Source organism: Urocitellus parryii, chromosome 12 (assembly GCF_045843805.1).
Source record: "Urocitellus parryii isolate mUroPar1 chromosome 12, mUroPar1.hap1, whole genome shotgun sequence".
NCBI classification, from domain to species: Eukaryota; Metazoa; Chordata; class Mammalia; order Rodentia; family Sciuridae; genus Urocitellus; species Urocitellus parryii.
Window position 1 is genome coordinate 5,150,975 of NC_135542.1, and position 20,706 is coordinate 5,171,680.

The following is a 20,706-nucleotide window of genomic DNA, read 5'->3' on the forward strand; positions in this document are numbered from 1 at the left end:
AAAAGTAAAGGCTGCCTGGTTTTTTGTATTAGGTTCGCACAGCTTTTATAGCATGCTCAATCAGAAGGAGATGGGACACTGCAGAAAGACTGCAAGAAAGAAGAGAAACATAAACCAAAGAACTGATGAGAGAAATAACAGCTTCTATTTAAAGATAATCATAGAATTATTTTATCTATGTATATGAACAATTCTCTTAAGACATATTTTATGCTTAAAAGAAATTTAGGGCCGAACACAGTGGTGGACACCTGTAATCCCAGCTGCTCAGGAGGCTAAGGCCAGAGAATTACAAGTTCAAAGCCAGCTTTAGCAATTTAGCAAGGCCCTAAGCAACTTAGCAAGACCCTGTCTCTAAATAAAATATAAAAAGGGGCTGGGGATGTGGCTCAGTGATAAACCACCTCTGGATCCAATCCCTGGTAATCCTCCCCCCAAAAAAATATTTAGGTTAGGTTAACACATACTCAAATTTTCATTCAAATTCCAAATTTAAAGTTAAAAGTTCCAAGCAATAACACAATTGCATATTGCAATCCATTTTTCTGAAAATAATGACATTAGTTCTCAACTCAAATGGAATGATGTTTTATAAGGAGTAAATGAATATGCAGGATCAGGATTTCTATGATATTCTGATTTGGGAGTTTTAGGAGAGGGGAAAAAATATATATAAATATCTCCAGATTTCTTACCAGTCCCATAGAGGACAGAACAAGAAACAACAGCATTGTTCACTTGTATTCAGTTTTATTTCATTTTGTTCATGTTCCAGTCAATGGAGTTTATTTAAGACCCAAGTGTACAGTGTGTAAAAGAAAACCTTCTTCATCACACTCCACACACACACACACACACACACAAATTTGAGCTACAATTTTTATGAACTATCAATAAATGGTAAAACCTATCCATAACCAAGATCACAAAAAGTATACTACAAATATAAGCACATAATTGTACCATAATATACAAGATTTTCAGCTTTTTTTTTTTTTTTTTTTTTTTTGGTCAACGTCACATTAGTTGAGAGCAGGTGAGTGTTCTGTAGATAGGACAGTATGTCACAGAGCTAGAGTGTATTTGACTGACCTGTGAGAAGTCTTCTAGATTTTGGAAGCTGTCTTTGAAAACCTCCACTATATGCAGCACTATACACAGGATCTCATCCTCTGCTGAACTCAGAAAACTTGGTCATTATGTTCCTCTCTCACTTTCCACATAATTTTTACCATCAGTGCTTGCTGTAAAAAAAAAAAAAAAAATCTGAAAACTAGAGATTTGGCCTTGTTTGTAAGCATACAAAAAGCTTGCCACAATTTTATGGATGATGGAGAAATAATACAAGACTCCGGGTCAGAGACAAAGGATTCTATTATTCACAGCACAGGAAGCAGTACAAGCACCAGCTTATGTACATTGGTGTCCTCAGCCCCAATCCCCACCGAGCACGTGAAGAAGGTTATATTAACTTGCACTCAATATGGGGTGCGTGATAGGAACCTCGTGCTTAAACAACCAAAATAATTTATAATGGACACACAGCCTCCTTGTAAAGGTAGTTCTGACCAAAGACTGCCAAGTCTCTCCTCCCAAGATGTGCAGAAATGTGAGAAACTCCTGAAGAACAATCTCCCAGCATTTACTTATTTTCTTGTCACTGAAAAAGAAATCATTCCCTTACCCCTCTTTCCTCTTAGGTCACACTATTACTAGTCTTTCCTGCACAGCTAAATATCCATTTCCATTTTCTATCATTCCGTCTCTTGTAGTTGGATTTTTACTTTCCTTGTCACTTCTTAAGTCCAGGGGACCCTTTGCCATTTTCATTCAACCTGATCTTTCACCAACTTTCCCAGTGATGATCCTTCTTATTGAGTTTCTCTTCCTCTGGCTTTCCTGAAGTCGTGCAGCACATCTGTCCAGGTGACTCTTCTTGTCCCTTCCTGCTCTCTCCGCTGATTCCTCCTCTACTCCATGTTAAACTTGGAATTTCCTCTAATGCTGGGACATCTATTATGTCATAATTTCTGTCCTTGGGGGACTTTATCCATTACCACAATGTCAACATTGTTCAGGTAGTGTTTCTTCCTATCTTTATATATCTATCCTAAGTTTCTTTTGTGAATTGACTATATCCAGGGTGAATTGACTGAATTCAGTGAATTAACTGCCCTTTGGCTTCACCTGAACAACTCTTCTTTCTTTTGCAAACCCACAGCAGTCTTCATCTGTAAGCAGAATCATCCTCTTAGCTATGAAAATTAGGGAAAAGGTGGCCCGTTCCATAAGACACTTCCATTTCCTGTTGCTATGACAAAATGTCTGAGTTTAGCTGGTCCTTAATAAAGAAAATGGGTTTATTTAGTACACAGTTTTAGAGGTTGAAATTCTGTATTTGCAGGCCCCAACTATTTGGCCACTGGTGAGGGACTCATAGCAGATGACAAGATGGTGAGCATGCACATGCAGAAGAGACCACATGGTCAGACCAGAAGCCAGAAAGGTATTTAGGGGCCAGGTTTATTCTTTAATAACAACTCATTCTTGAAAGAAATCTTTCAGTCCAGGAAACCAGCATTAATCCCTTCTAGCACAATACTCCCAATCACCTAACCAGGTCCTATGTCCTCTTAACAGCCCACAGTGGGGACCGAGTCTCCAGCACATGAACAAATACAGACTATAGCACTTGACTTCCATCTATCTATTGGAAAATTTTCATGCTATAGTAAATGTTTTAGGACAAGATACTCTCTCTAGGGGCTAGAAAACTTTTGTTATAAAAATAGAAATCCCTGTTGTCAGTGGTATAAATGGCATCCTGAGAAGCAACACTGTCTTCCACATGCACACCTGGTTCTCCCAACCCACTGAAATACAGAAAGTTTCTTTGTTTAGAAACAATGTGACATTCTATCCAGACCTTTGGTTCTGAATGTTTACTTGACAGAATGAAATCATTAACCCCACTATCAAATACTTTCATGTGATAAGAAAAGAAAAAGGGGCGGGGGAGGGGGAGGTGAGAAAGAGAGAGCATTTTTGAAGGATTCCTTGAAAGGTCCTGGAATTGACAAGGAGCAGCCGTGTGCATTCTTTCCGCCAGGAAATCACAGCTGAGGAAAGTCGAGGTCTCTGCCAAGCAGGTTTTGTTTTCTCTCCTTTCCCTGCCTATCTCCTTAAAAATGGAAGTCTGGATACAGCAAACACAAAGCTGACTCTTAAAAATAAAGCCAAAGAGAGGGGCCTTGTGATTTTCCAGCTTGAAAAAGCAATAAACAAATTTACTGCAATGAGGCAGCTGTACAAACGCTGATTAAAAAGGCAACTTCAGAGAGAAAGGCAATATTCAAGACAATTATTAACACCAGAGGCCTGCAGATCATTTGATAAATCATAGCTCAAACGGAAGTCTTTTTCTGCAGTCTCTGCCTTGAGTACTTGAGTCTTAAGGAATATTAAAATGTAAATCTTTGCAGGCTTTTTCCGGCAACTGCATCTGTGCCTCAAGGAGTGTGGGACTCGTTTTGACTAATATGAAATATATCAATTAAGAGACATCATCTTTGGAAACTTTTATTGGTTCAATTTTGTCATTGCTCCAGAAATTATATTCACATCCCATTCCTTTATAACTTGAATGCATCTTTGATTTCTGTCTATATTAACCTCAGGTATGTAATGTGTTTTCTTAATATGAATGTCTTTTAAACGGTATTGGTGTTTAATATTATGAAATACAACTGTCAAATGAGAAATAGTATATATTGTAGTTCATCTGCAGGAATTTGAATATGCCGAACCACAACATTCAAGCTGACACTTTGCAAAGACAGAAAATTATTTAAGGTAATCCAAAATTATTCATTACACCTATATGCCAACATGTCAATTCCGATAATAGACATGTCCTCCTGCCTAACTCAAAATGAAGGAAATAACTACCCAGGACAAATCAGAGGTCCCCAATTAAAATCTTGACATATATATGCAACAACATTAGGTATGGAGTAAAAGAGAGAACAGAAGCCAAGAAAGGGTTGCAATAGGCATCTTGTGATCAACTCAGATTTTTTTCAAGAATGGAATAAGAACTACAAACTCTCCAAAACTTCTAATGAGGGCTAACTCTACTTGACTTCAAGACTTATTATGAAACTTCAGTAATAAAAAAAAGTGTGGTATAGACAAAAAAGAAATAAATAGATTCCGATGATATGGAACAGAACAAACAGCCCAGAAATCAAGCCACATGAATATGTCAGCTGATCTTCACAAAATGAACACAGGTAATAAAATGGAGAAAAGATTATCTCCTAACAAATAGTGTACCCCTCACAAAAACTAAATGAATTGCATACCTAAATGTAAAAATTGCAAATTTTTATAACTCTTAGGACATAACATGAAAAAAATCTAAGTAGTCTTGAATTTAGCAATGACTTTTAAAATTACACTACTGAAAGCACAGTACATGAAAGAAAAATTCAAAAACAATAAATGTATTTCATTAAAAGTTTCTGCCCTGCAGAACGTATTAAGAGAATAAAAAGAGAAGACACCGACTGGGATAAAATATTTTCAAAGCGCATATCTGATAAAGAACCTGTATAGAAATATTACTCAATCATGAAATTCATATGGAAAAATAAAAGACCCAGAATAGCAAAAGCAATTCTAAGCAGGAAGTGTGAATCAGGCGGTATAGCGATACCAGATTTCAAACTATATTACAGAGCAATAGTGATCAAAACAGCATGGTACTGGTACCAAAACAGGCGGGTGGACCAATGGTATAGAATAGAGGACACAGAGACTAATCCACAAAGTTACAACTATCTTATATTTGATAAAGGGGCTAAAAGCATGCAATGCAGGAAGGATTGCACTTCAACAAATGGTGCTGGGAAAACTGGAAATCCATATGCAACAAAATGAATCTGAATCCCTTTCTCTCGCCATGCACAAAAGTTAACTCAAAATGGATCAAGGAGCTTGATATCAAATCAGAGACTCTTTGCCTGATAGAAGAAAAAGTTGGCTATGATTTACATATTGTGGGGTCGGGCTCCAAATTCCTTAATAGGACACCCATAGCACAAGAGTTAACAACAAGAATCAACAAATGGGACTTACTTAAACTAAAAAGTTTTTTCTCAGCAAGAGAAACAATAAGAGAGGTAAACAGGGAGCCTACATCCTGGGAACAAATTTTTACTCCTCACACTTCAGATAGAGCCCTAATATCCAGAGTATACAAAGAACTCAAAAAATTAGACAATAAGATAGCAAATAACCCAATCAACAAATGGGCCAAGGACCTGAACAGACACTTCTCAGAGGAGGATATACAATCAATCAACAAGTACATGAAAAAATGCTCACCATCTCTAGCAGTCAGAGAAATGCAAATCAAAACCACCCTAAGATACCATCTCACTCCAGTAAGATTGGCAGCCATTAGGAAGTCAAACAACAACAAGTGCTGGCGAGGATGTGGAGAAAAGGGTACTCTTGTACATTGCTGGTGGGACTGCAAATTGGTGCGGCCAATTTGGAAAGCAGTTTGGAGATTCCTGGGAAAGCTGGGAATGGAACCACCATTTGACCCTGCTATTGCCCTTCTCGGACTATTCCCTGAAGACCTTAAAAGAGCATGCTACAGGGATGCTGCCACATCGATGTTCATAGCAGCACAATTCACAATAGCTAGACTGTGGAACCAACCCAGATGCCCTTCAATAGATGAATGGATAAAAAAAATGTGGCATCTATACACAATGGAGTACTATGCAGCAATAAAAAATGACAAAATCATAGAATTTGCAGGGAAATGGATGGCACAAGAGCAGATTATGCTTAGTGAAGCTAGTCAATCCCTAAAAAACAAATACCAAATGTCTTCTTTGATATAATGAGAGCAACTATGAACAGAGCAGGGAGGAAGAGCAGGAAGAAAAGATTAACATTAAACAGAGACATGAGATGGGAGGGAAAGGGAGAGAAAAGGGAAATTGCATGGAAATGAAGGGAGACCCTCATTGCTATACAATATTACATATAAGAGGTTGTGAGGGGAATGGGAAAATTAACAAGGAGAGAAATGAATTACAATAGATGGGGTAGAGAGAGAAGATGGGAGGGGAGGGGAGGGGGGATAGTAGGGGATAGGAAAAGTAGCAGAATACAACAATTACTAATTGGACATTATGTAAACTTGTGGATGTGTAACCGACGTGATTCTGCAATCTGCATTTGGGGTAAAATTGGGAGTTCATAACCCACTGCAATCTAATGTATGAAATATGATATGTCATGAGCTTTGTAATGTTGTGAACAACCAATAAAAAAAAATATTTAAAAAAAAATTTAAAAAAAAAAAGGTGCAGACAGGCAGTGTTCATTAAAAACTGTCTACCATGTAAAAGTGGGTAATTTAAATGGCATCTAGTTACACATCTGATAGAATGGTCTGGCAACATATGAATTTCATTCTAACAACAACAACAACAACAAAACATAGAAAATGAGACATAAAGATAAAACCTTGTCTTCACCAGGATGCCTAAAAATAGGTTTTATTTGGCTCATGCAAATAAATATCTTTCAATAGAATTTCTGATTTCTGAATGAACCCATTCAACTTCATACTGCACAGATCACAAGGTTTTCTTTACAGAATATTCTCTTCTTCTTCTTAAAGCCTCACATAGAAAATGTCTCACAGGACATAGGAGGGGAATGACCCAAAGGATGAGAGAATGGCTGGAACCGTTCTCAAATGTGCCCATGTAGCCTAAAGTTTGAAGGCATCTAATTGTACTCTAAAACAATTATGAACCTATTTGATCCATTATTAATAAATATCACCACTTTACCACTTGAACCAAATCACAGAAAATTGGAAACAGATGATCATTTGCTTTGATACCTTTACTTCTGTTTCATTACTCAGAGTCGATCAACTCTACACTTCAAGTGACACAGATTTATTACAGAATGCCTAAGATCCTAAGGATCTATTTTAGCTCAGCCCATGGTATTGCTTCATTATTTTATCATTTTGTAAGTAATAAAATATAACTTCATGTTGGATGATATATTCAAGCCATGAATATATCATCCAACATTGTTCTTCCCAAAATATTAGCCCAATTTCTGCGCGTGCTCACTTACTGTTTAGGAATTTTACTAATTGTTTGAAGGTTCTAGAGGACCTGTTAGACTCCTAATGGACAAACCATACAACATACTCCAGAGAACGGACGAGTGCCATAAGAAGAAAATAAGGTCAGCCTACAGCAATGGGCAGCTGCCTGCCCTCGGCTGGGAGGAGCCCTGGCCATGGCACCAGGGCTGCTGGGCAGCAGAAGCCTCCACAGCCCTGCAGGGAGCCTGGAGCACAGCTCTGCCTAACCATGCTCAGCCCTGGACAGATGCACATGAGTTCCCATCACAGGCTCGAGTGTGACAGTCCCAGGTGCATGCCTGTCATGCCAGCCACCAGGGAGGCTGAGGCAAGAGGAACGTTTGAGGTCAGCCTTGGCAACTTAGACCCCGAGGCAAAGGGGAAATACTTTTACAGGGGTCTCTGAGGGTGTAGCTCAGGTAGGTCACTTGCCTCACAGGCTCAAGGCCCTGGGTTCAATCCCCAGAACCCACGTACACACAAAAAGTGAACTTGGAATATTGTTTAAAATGATGGATCAGGTACACACAAGGACTTCAATATGACCTCTCAGAGGAGCTCAATTTGAGATCAGACTGAACAAAAGACCACCTGGACCATTGACTCAGTGTCTGAAACCCTCTGTGAGCATGGGAAGCACTGCTGGCAAGACACCAGAGGGCCAAAGCACTTGTGCCCCCTGCAGGGGTGTCTCTTGTCTACCGCCAAAGACTGTTCCCCTCCTGGGGCAGCTGAGAGCAAGCTGGGCCTTGGAGCAAGGACTAGTGCTTTAGATATAGACTATGCAAGCAAGGGGCAATGTCTTTAATAAAACTAAAATTAAAAAGTCACATTGAAAAAATTTTAAAAAGAAGAAAATAAGGTCAAGTAGAGGAAGCCCATTTTCACAGGAAAAAATCCCCCAGTGAAAAGCATCAGAATAGATACCAAGAAAAATACCAACAAAAACAGTGTGCTCCCACTATGTATCTACTCAACATGCAAAAGTTAGAAAGCTAGATAATACAATCCTGGCCACAGGTAGAGCTATGCAGAAGAGCCACCTGGCAGTGCTTAGTCAAAGAAGTAAACATGCACACTTTGACCTAGAAATTCCACCTGTGTGTAAACCAGGCGGTGCTTAAGCAGTTTCACAAGGGGACATGCACAGGGAAATTTATCCTCAGGTTCTTATAGAGTTGTCTGTGCTTACAGGGAGTTGATGGTTGTCAAGATGCCCACAGCTGCGAAAGTCAAAAGCTAAAAAAATAATAGATGCCAACCTGGATATATTAATAATCCCGTATCTATGATCACCTTCATAAGGTAGCTTCCCAACTTCTGTGTGGAAGTGTGTTTCTCCTTGGCCCTTACACTGTTGTGGAGACCACTAGGAGTTCAGCTTTGTGCAGGATCATCTGACCTGGACTTTTTGCAAGACCTGTACAGCCCTCACACATGCTCAGATGCTACAGGACTTTTCAGACCAGTCCAGACAACAGGAGGCATCCATTCATTGTCTGCACTCTACAGATTCCTAGATGCACGACATTCATTACCATCAAATGCAGAATTTTCATCAAAAACTAATATATATATCATTCCAATCTGAATCAAGAAAATCGGAAATATCCCCAAATCCAAAGAGTGGATCCCCATTGTAATGCTACAAGTTGAAAATTCCACAGCTGACCTCATGGGATGGTTCACAGTCAAAAGACAGCTGCATGAAAAATATTACATGACATGACCTTCCTGCTATGTGAAAAGTGGCATGTGAAGTACACATGCATGTCTTCCTCAGACATGGGTTCATTTGCAAGACACCTTGTGCAATTGAAAATACTCCAAAAGGGGAGAAATCAGAACCATGTCTCCAAAGTATTTCAGCAGAGACCAACTCCATCTGTCTATCTATCTCTCAGTGAGTGTGTGTGCTCTTGTGTGTGTTTGTGTGTCTTTGTTTGTGTTTGTACCGTCATAGCTGATACTTCATTGCCCCCATTGGAAAACTGACTCAGATAACGCCATCTGCCAAACTCCTAAAAACCAAAGTTCTTGCTGATAGAATGAAACATTCCTTCCTGTTGGTTTGGATGTGTCCTTTAGGAATCACTGCTACATTTAGTATACTCAAATCATCACAGTAGATCAGGTAACAAAAACATATATATTTTAAAATAATAATATATTAATGGAAACAACAAATACAGGATAGAGTAACAACTGTGTTACTAAACAAGGTCAAGGACAATGGCAAACTATAGATTTAAACTTTGAAGAAAATAGTAATCAATGTAAATATTCCTGGGCTGCCTCAGCCCCGCCCAGGCACACAGCAGCAGAATGGTTTTGCAAGCATCCTCAGGAGGGCAGGAGCCTTCTTTCCAGGACGAGAGGGAGGTTGAGGCTGGATCCACCCATCATTCTTTTGGGAGAGGCTCCTTTTCCTCAGCACAAAGTTGGATTTTTTGTGAGGATTCTTGGCATAAAATACGTTGGCCTCTGCTGGAATCCTCAGCTCTGGGGAGAGAGGGGTGTACAAAAAGAAGGTGGCACTCAGGAGGTGCTCCCTAGGACACGCCAACATCTGAGACCCTGTGCCAGAAAAGGCCAGAGCCACACACCTGAGAGCTCTCCAATTCAGCACCAATACCAACAAAGACAGCCTCCACAGTCCTCCCTGAGGAAGAACTAGGCAGAGCACTTCAACAGACCTAATGTCTGTTCCTACCGAAGGCTTTGGACTCCAGAATATCTCAGGTCCTCTTGCATCTGCCAAAGCACACCACTAGGGTTTGCATCTGAAATCTCCCACAAAAGGCTCCTGTGCCGAAGATTCAGTCCCCACATGAGCCATCTTCATAGGTGGGTTTGGAGGGAAGCATTGGATGGTGAGTGCTCTGATGTCAACATGAAATTCTCATTCAAGATGAATACACTACTGGGGGGTGGGAGGGACTGGAAGAAAGGTTGAGCATGGTTGGAGGAAGACCTAAACAGGGTTGTGCCCTGGGCAACAGTACCTTGTTCCTGTTGGCTCCACTGAATCCTCATTCTCCAAGTAGAGGTCCTCCCTCTCCATCTTTCTCTCTCTCCCTCTCTGCCAGCCTCGTTCTCTCTCTCCCAGTCTATGCCTTTGTGGCAAGGGCTGAGGAGCTCTCCACTGCCACACACTAGAGCTTTATGGACAGCCTCAGTGCACAACCAAAGAGAAAGCTATGAAACCCAGAGAAAAGGCCTAGGATTCCTCCTCTGAGTTATTTTCCTCAAGTATGGCCACAGTGAGGACAGGCTGACCAGCACGGATACCACGTTAGAGCCATGCTTCTGCGTTGGTGGAGCCCGCCTCCATGTGAACCAGGCTTCGGAGAATGGAGGCCACATTCCAAATACTGCCCTACTGAGAACAATGGTTCCAAAGACCAGCAAAGGGACTGCTTCCCTCCAACATGGTGTATGGCCCAGTGGTGCCATGACCCCGAGTGGGGGAATACAACAGCCGCTTCTCCTTCCTCTGAACATGTGTTTCCTGTCGCCCTCCTCTAACCTAGAGCCTGTTCTCCATCCCTTCTGGGTTGGATGTGGAGATCTCTGCTATGAATTTCTTAGGCTACCAAGGCCCCAGACAGACTTCCTCTTCCATAGACTCTACTAACCTAACAGTAGGTTAAGATAGGAGACAAGTGATCCTAGAACTCATAGGGATGGTGGTCTTCAGGGTACATAGGCTGGGATAATGGCTGCTGTGGTGTTTGGCTCACAAAAACCAACCAACCAACCAACAAAAAAGCGCTGGCATTATTATCAGATGAGCTCTGTGGCTAAGTGCTCAGGAAGCCCTCATCTCACTTTAGTTAGGGATCACAACCTGGCTATTGTGATCACTCCTTGCCTAGTGGACTCAGGTGCGTAAGACCATGGAATTTATGCAAAAACAGATGATTCAGGCTGTCTCCCAGGCTGTGTTTTCTTCCCAATTTCATCCTGTTACTGCTTGCTAGAATCCTGGCAATGCTCTGCCCAGGCAGTGGTTTTCTGGTCACACAGAAGGCTTTCAATAGTACTGCTTCAGTCCACAAAATGCCAGTTCCCTCTTTAGCCCATGCATTCCCATGTTCCTTTGAAACCACTCCTATCCCAGACCATGAAAACATACTGCTCCTGGAGAGAGGCTTTCCTCCTCACTCCTCAAAGATGTCAGCTTTGGATGCCTGTTCATGTCCAGGGGAGGGCACCCGGTGGGGAGCCGCAATATCCACTGGGGTATACTATTGGACCTCAAGACCTTCCACCAGCAGAAGTGCAGTTGGCTTTGTGCACGAACCCAACACACCTGTTGGAGTGTTCTTGGGGGTCAGAGACTACTCTTTGTTGCTAAGAGTTGACCTGAGTCCACATCCTGACCCTTGCTCTCTGCTATCTGATTGTCTCACTTACTCTGACGGCGAGAGATGATTTGGCCCAGCTCATAATCCTCTGGATTCTCCTCAGTAAGGAAGTGTAGGTCGAGGGCGCTGCGGATGACGACAGGAGCCCTATCCTGGCAGGTCACCTGGAGCAGCATGGGAGACAGGCCTTCAGGAAATGGGCCTTGAAGTGACTACTCAAGGACAGTGGGCAGGGGCATTCTGGAGGCACCTCCACTCTAAATACAAGTGCAACATCCATGACCCTACTACCTGAGGCTGACCTCCTGCTCATCGTGTGGGCTCTTCCCACAGGCTACTAGCCCAATCCTTGTACATAGGACTTCCTGGGCCTGCCATTGCTCTTTGTGGAGCTGCACTCCTCTCGGAGTGAAAGGACCCCACTACCTGCATACAGATGCAATCTCATCCCACAAGTTGGGAGGAATGGGACAATAGCCTCCAAGATCCCAGGTCTGCCCGAGGATGCAGGTGGCATTGGGAATGGCCTAGGCACAAAACCTAGAGGCTTTGGTCTGGATTGCCAGGGCCAAAAACAGACCCAGGAACATGACCACACACAGGAGTGCTGAAAGATAGCCACGAGAGCTCCTGGCCTCCAGAGGCTCAGTGCTGGCTGGGATGTAGGAGGGCACCTCATCCGGCAAGGGTGGTCATTGGGTTACCTGGACATTTAGTGTGCTTGCTCCACATCCATATCGACTCTGCAGAGAGACTCTCTCAGCTCCTTGTTCAAGGAACATGCAGAACCTCACACTGCTGTCCTCCTCCATAGACGTCAGCATCCCATACAAGGGAACCTGCAACCTAGTTCCTGTCCTATTCTCATCTGTCACCCATACCCGTCCCTGCCCTTCTGGACTGCATGCTGCCACCTGACACACAGACTCCCTCGGACATGGCAGTGGACAAGCTGCTGCACTCGCTCATCTCAGCTCCAGCCCTTCACACTGACCTCTCCCTTCTTGATTCCCATCTATCCTCCTGATCATCCAGAAGCTCCAAATTCAAGAGGGCATGAGTAGTCCATGGTATTGGACCAGTGTCTGCTCCCCACCCAGGTGTAAGCACCACGGGACACCCCTGCTCCCAGGCTTACCAGAACACTCTTGGCCATCTCTGGACTTTGTGTTTCTAGGTGGACACGAATTAAGCAGGTGTCTCCCACCTGCTTGTGGGAAAGCGGCCTGGAGGACTTGCAGGTTGATTCTGAGAACTGTGGGGGATGGAACATCAGCAAACCCAGAAACAGAAAGCCACCCCAGACTGTCAGTTGGCTCTATGGGCTTCCAGCAAATATGTCCAGGTGCTGAGGCTTCTTATTTCCTCAGGTCGGAGTGGAATGGCAGCACATGCACAGCTTGAATAAGGTAGGTGTTTACCTCCTTTCCCTTGACCTGGGGGCGTTTCCTCACAATGAAATATTGTATTCCCAGATTCATGGACAGACACACGAGTGCGTGGTCAGAGACCTTGATTTCTGCAGAGCGAAGTGGAGAGAATTGTTAGGTGGCACTCAAGGATTATACCACAAAACACCCACAACCCCTGAGAGTCTCCGCCAGGCCCATCACACTTTGGTATTTTGGGGCCAAGGCCCACTTTCTCTTGGCTGTCAGTTATCCTGAGCCCACTGTGGATCATGTCTCCCCACTGTCTGATTGTCCTACTTACTCTCATCCTCAGACATCATATACAGCAGCTCAAAGTTGTCCACATCCTCATGCTGCAACAAATTTTGGTCCAAGGCCCTGCGGATGAGGCTTGTCACCGTCTCCTGAAAGGTCACCTGGATCAGGGTGGGACAAATGTCATCAGAGAATGGCTTTTAGAAGAGCTACCCAGAAGACTGTGGTCAAACATTCAGGAGAAATCTCAGCTACATATACAAGGGCACAATCTTGTTATCCTGCTACCTGAGTGTGTCCTCCATATACCACCTGGGTTCTTGCAATGTGCTACTAGAACAATCCTGGTACAAATATCTGCCTGTACCTGCCATCTCCCCTCCCCCTGGGGAGCCACATTCCACTCATGTCAAAGGACCAAACTGCCTATGCACAGACACACTCTCATCTCACTGAGATGAGAGCAATGGGCCAGGGATCTGCGCACCAAGTGTGATCTGGGATGCAGGCTGCCTCTGTGGGTGGAAGAGGCAGATGCACTGAAAATTTGGGTCCTGACTGCCACGACACAAAACAGACTCAGATACAAGAGTGTGCACTTGAGTGCTTCATGATAGCTTTGAGAGGCCCTGGCCTCTGGAAGCTCGGTGCGGGTCTGGTTGTAATGATGTACTTGACTCAGCACTGGCAGTCACTGAACATGTCTCCTCTGCAGCTGGACACCTGCAGCATTAGCGTGTCTACTGCACATCCATAGAAATTCTGCCAAGAACCCCTTTAGCTCCGTATTTACATACATGCAAAGCCTAACATTTCCGAAGCTTTGGCATGACCCCCCAGGTGATCCCGACCCCAAATTCCTACACCTAGTCATGCTAAGGAGGTTCTCTTCCCTGCCACCAGGAACACATCCCCTCCTACACATGTGACAAGTCACTGCCACCTCCTCTGCTCCAACTTCACTCATTGAGAATACCAAGTTCTAGGCACTGCAGCCTGCACCCTGGACATATCTCTGCCTTCATCTGTCCACAGCACTTCCGTCTGCACTTCTGGCCTGCAAAACCCACAATACACAGGCCCACTCACCACTGAAGCTGGGCATGCTGATGCTCTCCCTCCTCAGGTCAAGCCCTTAAGACGGACCTCTCTCTTCTTTATTTCCCACCATAGCCCTGGGGTTGGCTGTGTCTCCTGCCTTCCACTGTGTGGACACCCAGGAGGCAGCCCTGCTGTCGGGCTTACCGGGATGCGCTTTGTCTCCCTCAGGCTCTGTCCCTCTAGGAGGACGTGAACAACGCGGCTGTCTTCCACCTGCTCGCTGGAGTGAAGCAGTGAGGAGCTGCTACTCACAGCTGCTGGGGTCCTGGATGCCACTGCCACAGAAGGTTCCAAGAACTGTGGGGGATGACAACATCAGCAAAGCCCAGCAACTGCACCCCACCCAGCCTGGCAGTTGGCTCTGTGGGCATTCTACAACATCCATCCAGAACCTGAGGTTCTTGTCCCCTTGGAGGATGTGGAGTGGCACCAGGAGTAAAGACTGAAGAAGGTGGCTGTTTTGGGAACAAGAGATCCAGCACCTGCTGGGTGGGGATGAAATCCCAGGAGATTAACCCCATGTTGCTGCTGAAATGTAGGTTCCTCCCACAAATGACAGGCAGGAGCTCATTCCTAAGCTGGTCCTGCCTGTAAGGTTCAAGGCTCTGAACCCTGAAGGGCTCCTCCGTGTTCTGATCATTTTCACCCTGGGTTGGGACCAAGAATGGTGGGGTCAAAATGGAAATGGTGACAAACAGAAAAATGACTTGTGCCAATACACTAGAGTCAAAGCACAATGGGACAGTTCCCATCAGTACAAACACACACACACACACACACACACACACACACACACAGAGTCAGAATAGGAGTCCTGGGCCATTCATCAGGGATCAGACTAGAGGGCCTGCTGGGCTCACCTGCCCTGTGCTACTCACTGTTACTCTTGAGCTCCTCTGCGACAATCGCCAGAGGCTCTGGCGTCTAAGATGAAGCCTCACCCAGTGTATCCACAAAAGGGCTAGTTGGCCCCCCTGAGATTCCTGGGAGCCTGAGGCTCGGCATTGTCTGCAACCACAGGAGAACATCCTTCTCCCTCCAGTGGCTCCAACCAAGTGAGCTCGGATGGCTTGGTCAGTGAAGTGGGTGCCTGGATACCAGGGTTCCATGTTCTGTTTGATCCATTGTCAAGGCAATGATGTCATTTCCTGTGCCCATACCTGAGCCTCTTTTCACATAAGACCACTTTCAACAGCCCTATGGGCTGCCGATTTCTCCTCCATGCCTACCCATCTCAGGTGCGCAGGTGTTCACCAACAACTACCCAAACATCCCCACCAGCATCTGCCCTGCTTGGTGCCACTAGAGTTCCAGCTTGGAGCCTTCAAAAATGCATTCACAACCAGTCCTTCCCTCTCAGCAGCTTTTGGACCCTGGTCCCATCATTGTGCAACTCATGGTGTGCCCAGTCTTTTCTGGAAAGTAGGGTAGCATCTAATCTCTAGGGTTTATTGTGTCTATTGGCCCATAACACCCTCTATTCTCTCTGAAACCAGAGATGGGACTCACAGGTGGCTAAAGCACAAATGTAGAGATGGGATAATCACAAGAAAGGGAGAGACAAAGAATGCACCCTAACTCAATCAGGCCTGTGTCCCACACAGGGACATGGCCAATGTCCGTCCCATCGTGGCTGCAGTTCCCTCTCTACACCATGGCAAGTTGGAGGGGACTGAGATGCAGAGGCTGCTCCCCTCTGCCATACAACTTCCCAAGGCTTCTCCTAAGATTTCAAAAGGGCCAAGTGTGTCTAGTGTTGGGGTCTCACAGAGACTCCGAGGTACCACAGCATCCTGCTGCCCAGAACCGGTTCACCCCTCACCTCAAGGGGGCTCAGCCTCTGGATTCATGGGAATTGAAGTGGGTACAGGTGATGGGATATCACCTCCAAGACTGAGTTATGCCAAGTCCATGACCCCTGTCTGCATCCCTGTCTCCAGCACCACTCCCCCCTCTCTCTTTCCTCCTCAGAGCAAACAAATCCATTTAGCAAGTGTGTCCTGTGATAAAGACATGACGGTCACCCATCCTCTCATTACAAAAACACTGAGGCTCAGCCAACATGGATCCTACAGGGAACACAGGCATAAACTCAGACTCCGATCCTCCCAGCCGAGCCTCGGTGGAGCCTGGACTCCCAGCCTCCTGAGTCAAGGAAACAGAGGTTCCTAGCCGAGCCACCTTGGATGCAGCCGCACACAAACTGAACTCATCAATGCCCCTTGCTCTCAGTTGTGAGTAAGAGGGGAAGTGGTGTTTCACAACCCTGGACATCAAGTGCAGTCTCCAGGCTTTGGGGTGTGCCCTGGCCTCTGTCTATCTGCCCAGGCTCTCCAACCCACACTGGCCTCTTACCCAACCTCCTCCTAGGGCCAAACTCAATCCTGCCTCTCAATTTCTGCTGCCTTCCCCAACACACTGCTCCCCAAAATGAGCAGGGCTGGCTCTCGGTTATCATGCTGGTGCCAGCAGCAATGCCACCCCACTGACATAATTCTGAGTCCCAACCTAGGCACTCCAGCTGTCTTTGCCACACCTGGCCTGTTTGGGCTCTGGCTCTTGCTCTTTTCTTTCATGTGCATGTGTTTTGAGGTTTTGAGTTTCTCCCACTGCAGAATGCAGCTGTAGCAGGGTAGAGCTCATGAGGGTGACACTCTGAGCCACATCCAATCCCATCAGGACTGTTCACTGGGGTGATGCTGGAACACAGTGATGAGTGAACACATGGGAGGTGGTTGGACCCACCTTGCCTCTGAGTGGCTTCCTTTCAGGACAGGAATGTAGGGATGGGAGCCCCTGGCGTGGGATGCTTTGCACAAGGCGTGACCATGGGCTCTCTTTCCTGGCAAAAATGGCTCCACTCAGCATGGAGAGCACTGTCATTCCTGGTGGCTAACAACAGCCCTGGACCCCAGAAAGGAACCCACACTTAAGTTTTACGTCTGAGTGTGCGTGTCCTCGAGGAAATGAGGTCTCCTGATCCCAGATGCAAAGGGGTAAGTCCTCTAACTCCAGGGGCCATGAAGGGACATCTGAGTTTCCCTCGTCCTTCTTTCCCTCTCTAACTAACCACAGTTAGGACCCTGGCCTCATTCCCCAGTGAGGATCATTAGGCTCCATAAAGGACAGTCTCTAAGATGCTCAGTGGACCAACACCCTCTGCACAACCCATAACCCTATTCACCCAAGAGGCAAGAGGATTTCTATTCAGGAAAACCAGGAAAGGGAGAGCCTTTCTCAAGGACACAAGGACATTAGTGAGTGAGGGAGTGATTAATGGATGGAGAACTATTTCCAACACCAACTTCCAGGAGCATATATGGCCCCCTGGAGAATTCTGCAGTGTGTTGGTGATTAAGGAGAATGTGTGAATCCAGGGGTCACTAGGTCCTCTCAGCCATAAGGAGGGAAACTGCCATAAAGGAACTAGGACAAGGGTGCGAGGAATGCTCACTGGGGGGAGATCGGAAGGAAGGAAAGTGTACTCATTAGAAAAGTGTCGCCTGAAAATTCTTAGCCAGCCAAAAGTCGTGCGAACTTGTGTGGGAAAAGAGTCTTTGCACAGTGATGAAGCTAAGAGCTCACATGATGGAACACAGCATCAACTGGGACCAAATCCAATATCTGATATTCTTGTAGGAAGAGGAGAGTCTGGACCCAGAGACCAGGGAGACTGGGGGATACCGGCTATGTGAGGTTGGAGCCAGGGCGGGATGCCCATATGGGAACCACAGATCGTGGGCAGCAATAGGAGAGTGGGCAAGGGCTGGGAGAGTTGGGGAGACAGTCCCCTTGAAACCTGGGAGGGGTTATGGCACTGGGACAGCCCAACACCTACTGTGTTGAGCCTCTGGAGCTCAACGGAAGACACTTCCTCTGTTGTCGGCCACCCAGTTAACAGAGTTTGGTTGCAGCAGCCTAGGACCCAGCTGAAGGTCTGAGCATGTTGGCCATGCAGGTTGGATCTGGACCACAGACACCCTCATCAGAGATTGTAGGGTCTCAGCCCTGAGGCAAGACAGGCACTAAGTCAGGCCAGGAGGGGAAACGGATAGGCACACACTCTGGGGGCTGGTGCCTGTGTTACTGGGAGCACTTCTGATCGCAATTCCCTGATCTGCTGCCAACACAGGCTACAGAGGAGGGTACAGAAACACAGACCACGGATCTGCCCCACTCAGTGGGCCCAGGCCAACACCACACCCAGCAGCCTCGTGCCATACCCAATGAGTCTCGAAGCGGCCCCCTCTTCCCATCCTGAGAGCTCTTCCCTTCCTCATGTGCCAATAGCTCCCTACTGTCACTGGCAATATCTACTCTGTGAGATGTCAACATCCGTGGGTACTGTTCTCTCATCCCAGGACAGTGTGGTCCCACACACCCTGGTGAAATGGGCCACCTGGAGGCTGGACCTGGAGGTTGTTGAGGCTGAATGGCAGCGGTGGTCCTCTGGCACTTAATATTATTTAAGTTAAAAAAAAAAAAAACAAAAACAAAAAACGGGTCTTGGTGCTCAAAAATGTTTGATTTGCATATTCTCATCCCCTAACCCCAATATTTTCATTATTTCCTCACATATGAAATCTTACTAGCATAAAGGTAATTTCGTATTAAACAAAGTGGATTGAAATAACATTGGTAAAAATAATCAATCACCATACTTTCAATTTTTGTTCTGCTTTCCTATTAGAAACCACTTGGATACAAGAGAACAGAGGACAGACTCATGGAAATGCTTGAAATGACAAGAAGCTCCCACTCAAGCTCAGCATTCAGTCCTGGACAGGGTAAGACCAGGCCACTTTGACATCTGTGCCAAAGAGTCTACCAGACAGAATCCTCTGACTGATCCCTGACTGAGCCATAGGAACTGGCTAGAAAAGCCTTCACATCCTCAATACATTCTTCACGTCAGAATACTTGACAACCATTGATATCCATCTCTCGTTAACTTGCTCCCCAGCCAACCATTCTTCAACAAATTCAAAGGAGTAACTCATGCAAGCACACAGAAAGGGGTGTTCACTACACACATCCATGTGCGAAAAAGACAACTGGTATTTCTTGTTTGGGCTATTTCAAATGAAATCCCTTCTGCATGACCTCCACAAACCAAAGGAAAATATTTGTGAAATTCCCACGTAGAAGACAAGATACACTTGCCAAGGAGGCAGTGGCAAGAATTTTGACACTCCAAATGTAGAGTGTGTGTTTAGGAAGCAGTCACAGTTTCCATGAGAGAGTCCCATGAAATCAATTAGGAAGATCCATGCTCTAGCCCTACCATGCAAGTGATGTGACTTGAAAGAGTCACTTAGTCTTAGTAACCATCATCACTAACAACTAAGTCAATGAATAAAGGTCCTCAGGTGCCAAGCTACAAAATGTGGGATGAGCATGGATGAGGATGGGTGGGAGAAGTCTCCAACTCTAACACAATTAGGGAAGGATGTGCTGACCTCAAGTGGCTGGGGGGCTGGGATCCTGCCACAGAGGGGGATTCCAAACCTCACATCCCCTGACCCAGGCCAGAAGACCAGGTAGAGTCCAAGAATCCTGGGGTGGCCCAATGGCAATAAAGGTCAAAAGGAACTAGGGATCTGCCTGGTCCCTCAATCCCCTACTCTGAGCAGGGCTGCATGACGAGGCCAGAGGCCATCCACAGCAATCTGCCTTTACAGGAAAACTGAGGGACTGCAGGCTGCCTCTGGCTCACTGAATCAGGGTGGTGTTTTCATAAAGCAAGACCACTTCCTCACATTTGACCAGCAGCTCATGTGTTGACAGCACAATGACTGACTTGACTCAGGCCCTGATGAATGAAATAGAAAATTCATAGCAAACCCATCTTTAGCTCTTCCACATCATCAGGGGCTCGGATTCAATTCCGTCCAGAAAGGTGTCTGAAATGATTTCTAAACATGCTGGGGACTCACCTCTGTGTGGAACTCTTCAGGAAAAAGGGGATCAAATCTCATGAAGCAACTCTTCTCTCTTCTAGCCCATGGGCAATGCAAGGAACCTGCATGATACCAGAGGCTCACTTCTCTCTTCTCATGTCTTCTGGAAAGGATTCATTAATGCACAGAAGTGTCTGAGGGCACTGTCTCCCTGGCCCCACACATGCCAGGCGAGCGCGCTACCACTTGAGCCACATCCCCAGCCCAGAACCATAGGTGATTTTTTTATATACACATCTATGTTTGCTTAAAAATATTCATTCAAAAACAATAAGTATAATTTTAGCAACAAATTTGTATTATTGAAAGAAAGAAAAGCCATCTAATTGGAAAAAAAATCATCATTCAAATAATGTCTTAAAATAAGATAGCAAATTAGTTTTCTTTTTTAAAATATTTTGTAAGATATAAGGGCT

The 20,706-nt window shown here is 45.3% G+C and overlaps 1 protein-coding gene across 1 annotated transcript; it reads right to left on the minus strand.

Annotated features, from left to right (window-relative positions):
• Positions 1-9,385: 9,385 nt before the first annotated feature.
• Positions 9,386-20,362, minus strand: LOC144249877 (uncharacterized). Its single transcript, XM_077792081.1, has 7 exons — positions 20,267-20,362; positions 14,475-14,627; positions 13,276-13,390; positions 12,984-13,081; positions 12,701-12,817; positions 11,612-11,726; positions 9,386-9,694 (listed from the first exon to the last, which is right to left on the minus strand). The coding sequence occupies exons 1-7, from the start codon at positions 20,306-20,308 to the stop codon at positions 9,489-9,491; spliced, it is 846 nt and encodes a 281-aa protein (XP_077648207.1). The 5' UTR covers positions 20,309-20,362; the 3' UTR covers positions 9,386-9,488.
• Positions 20,363-20,706: the final 344 nt, after the last annotated feature.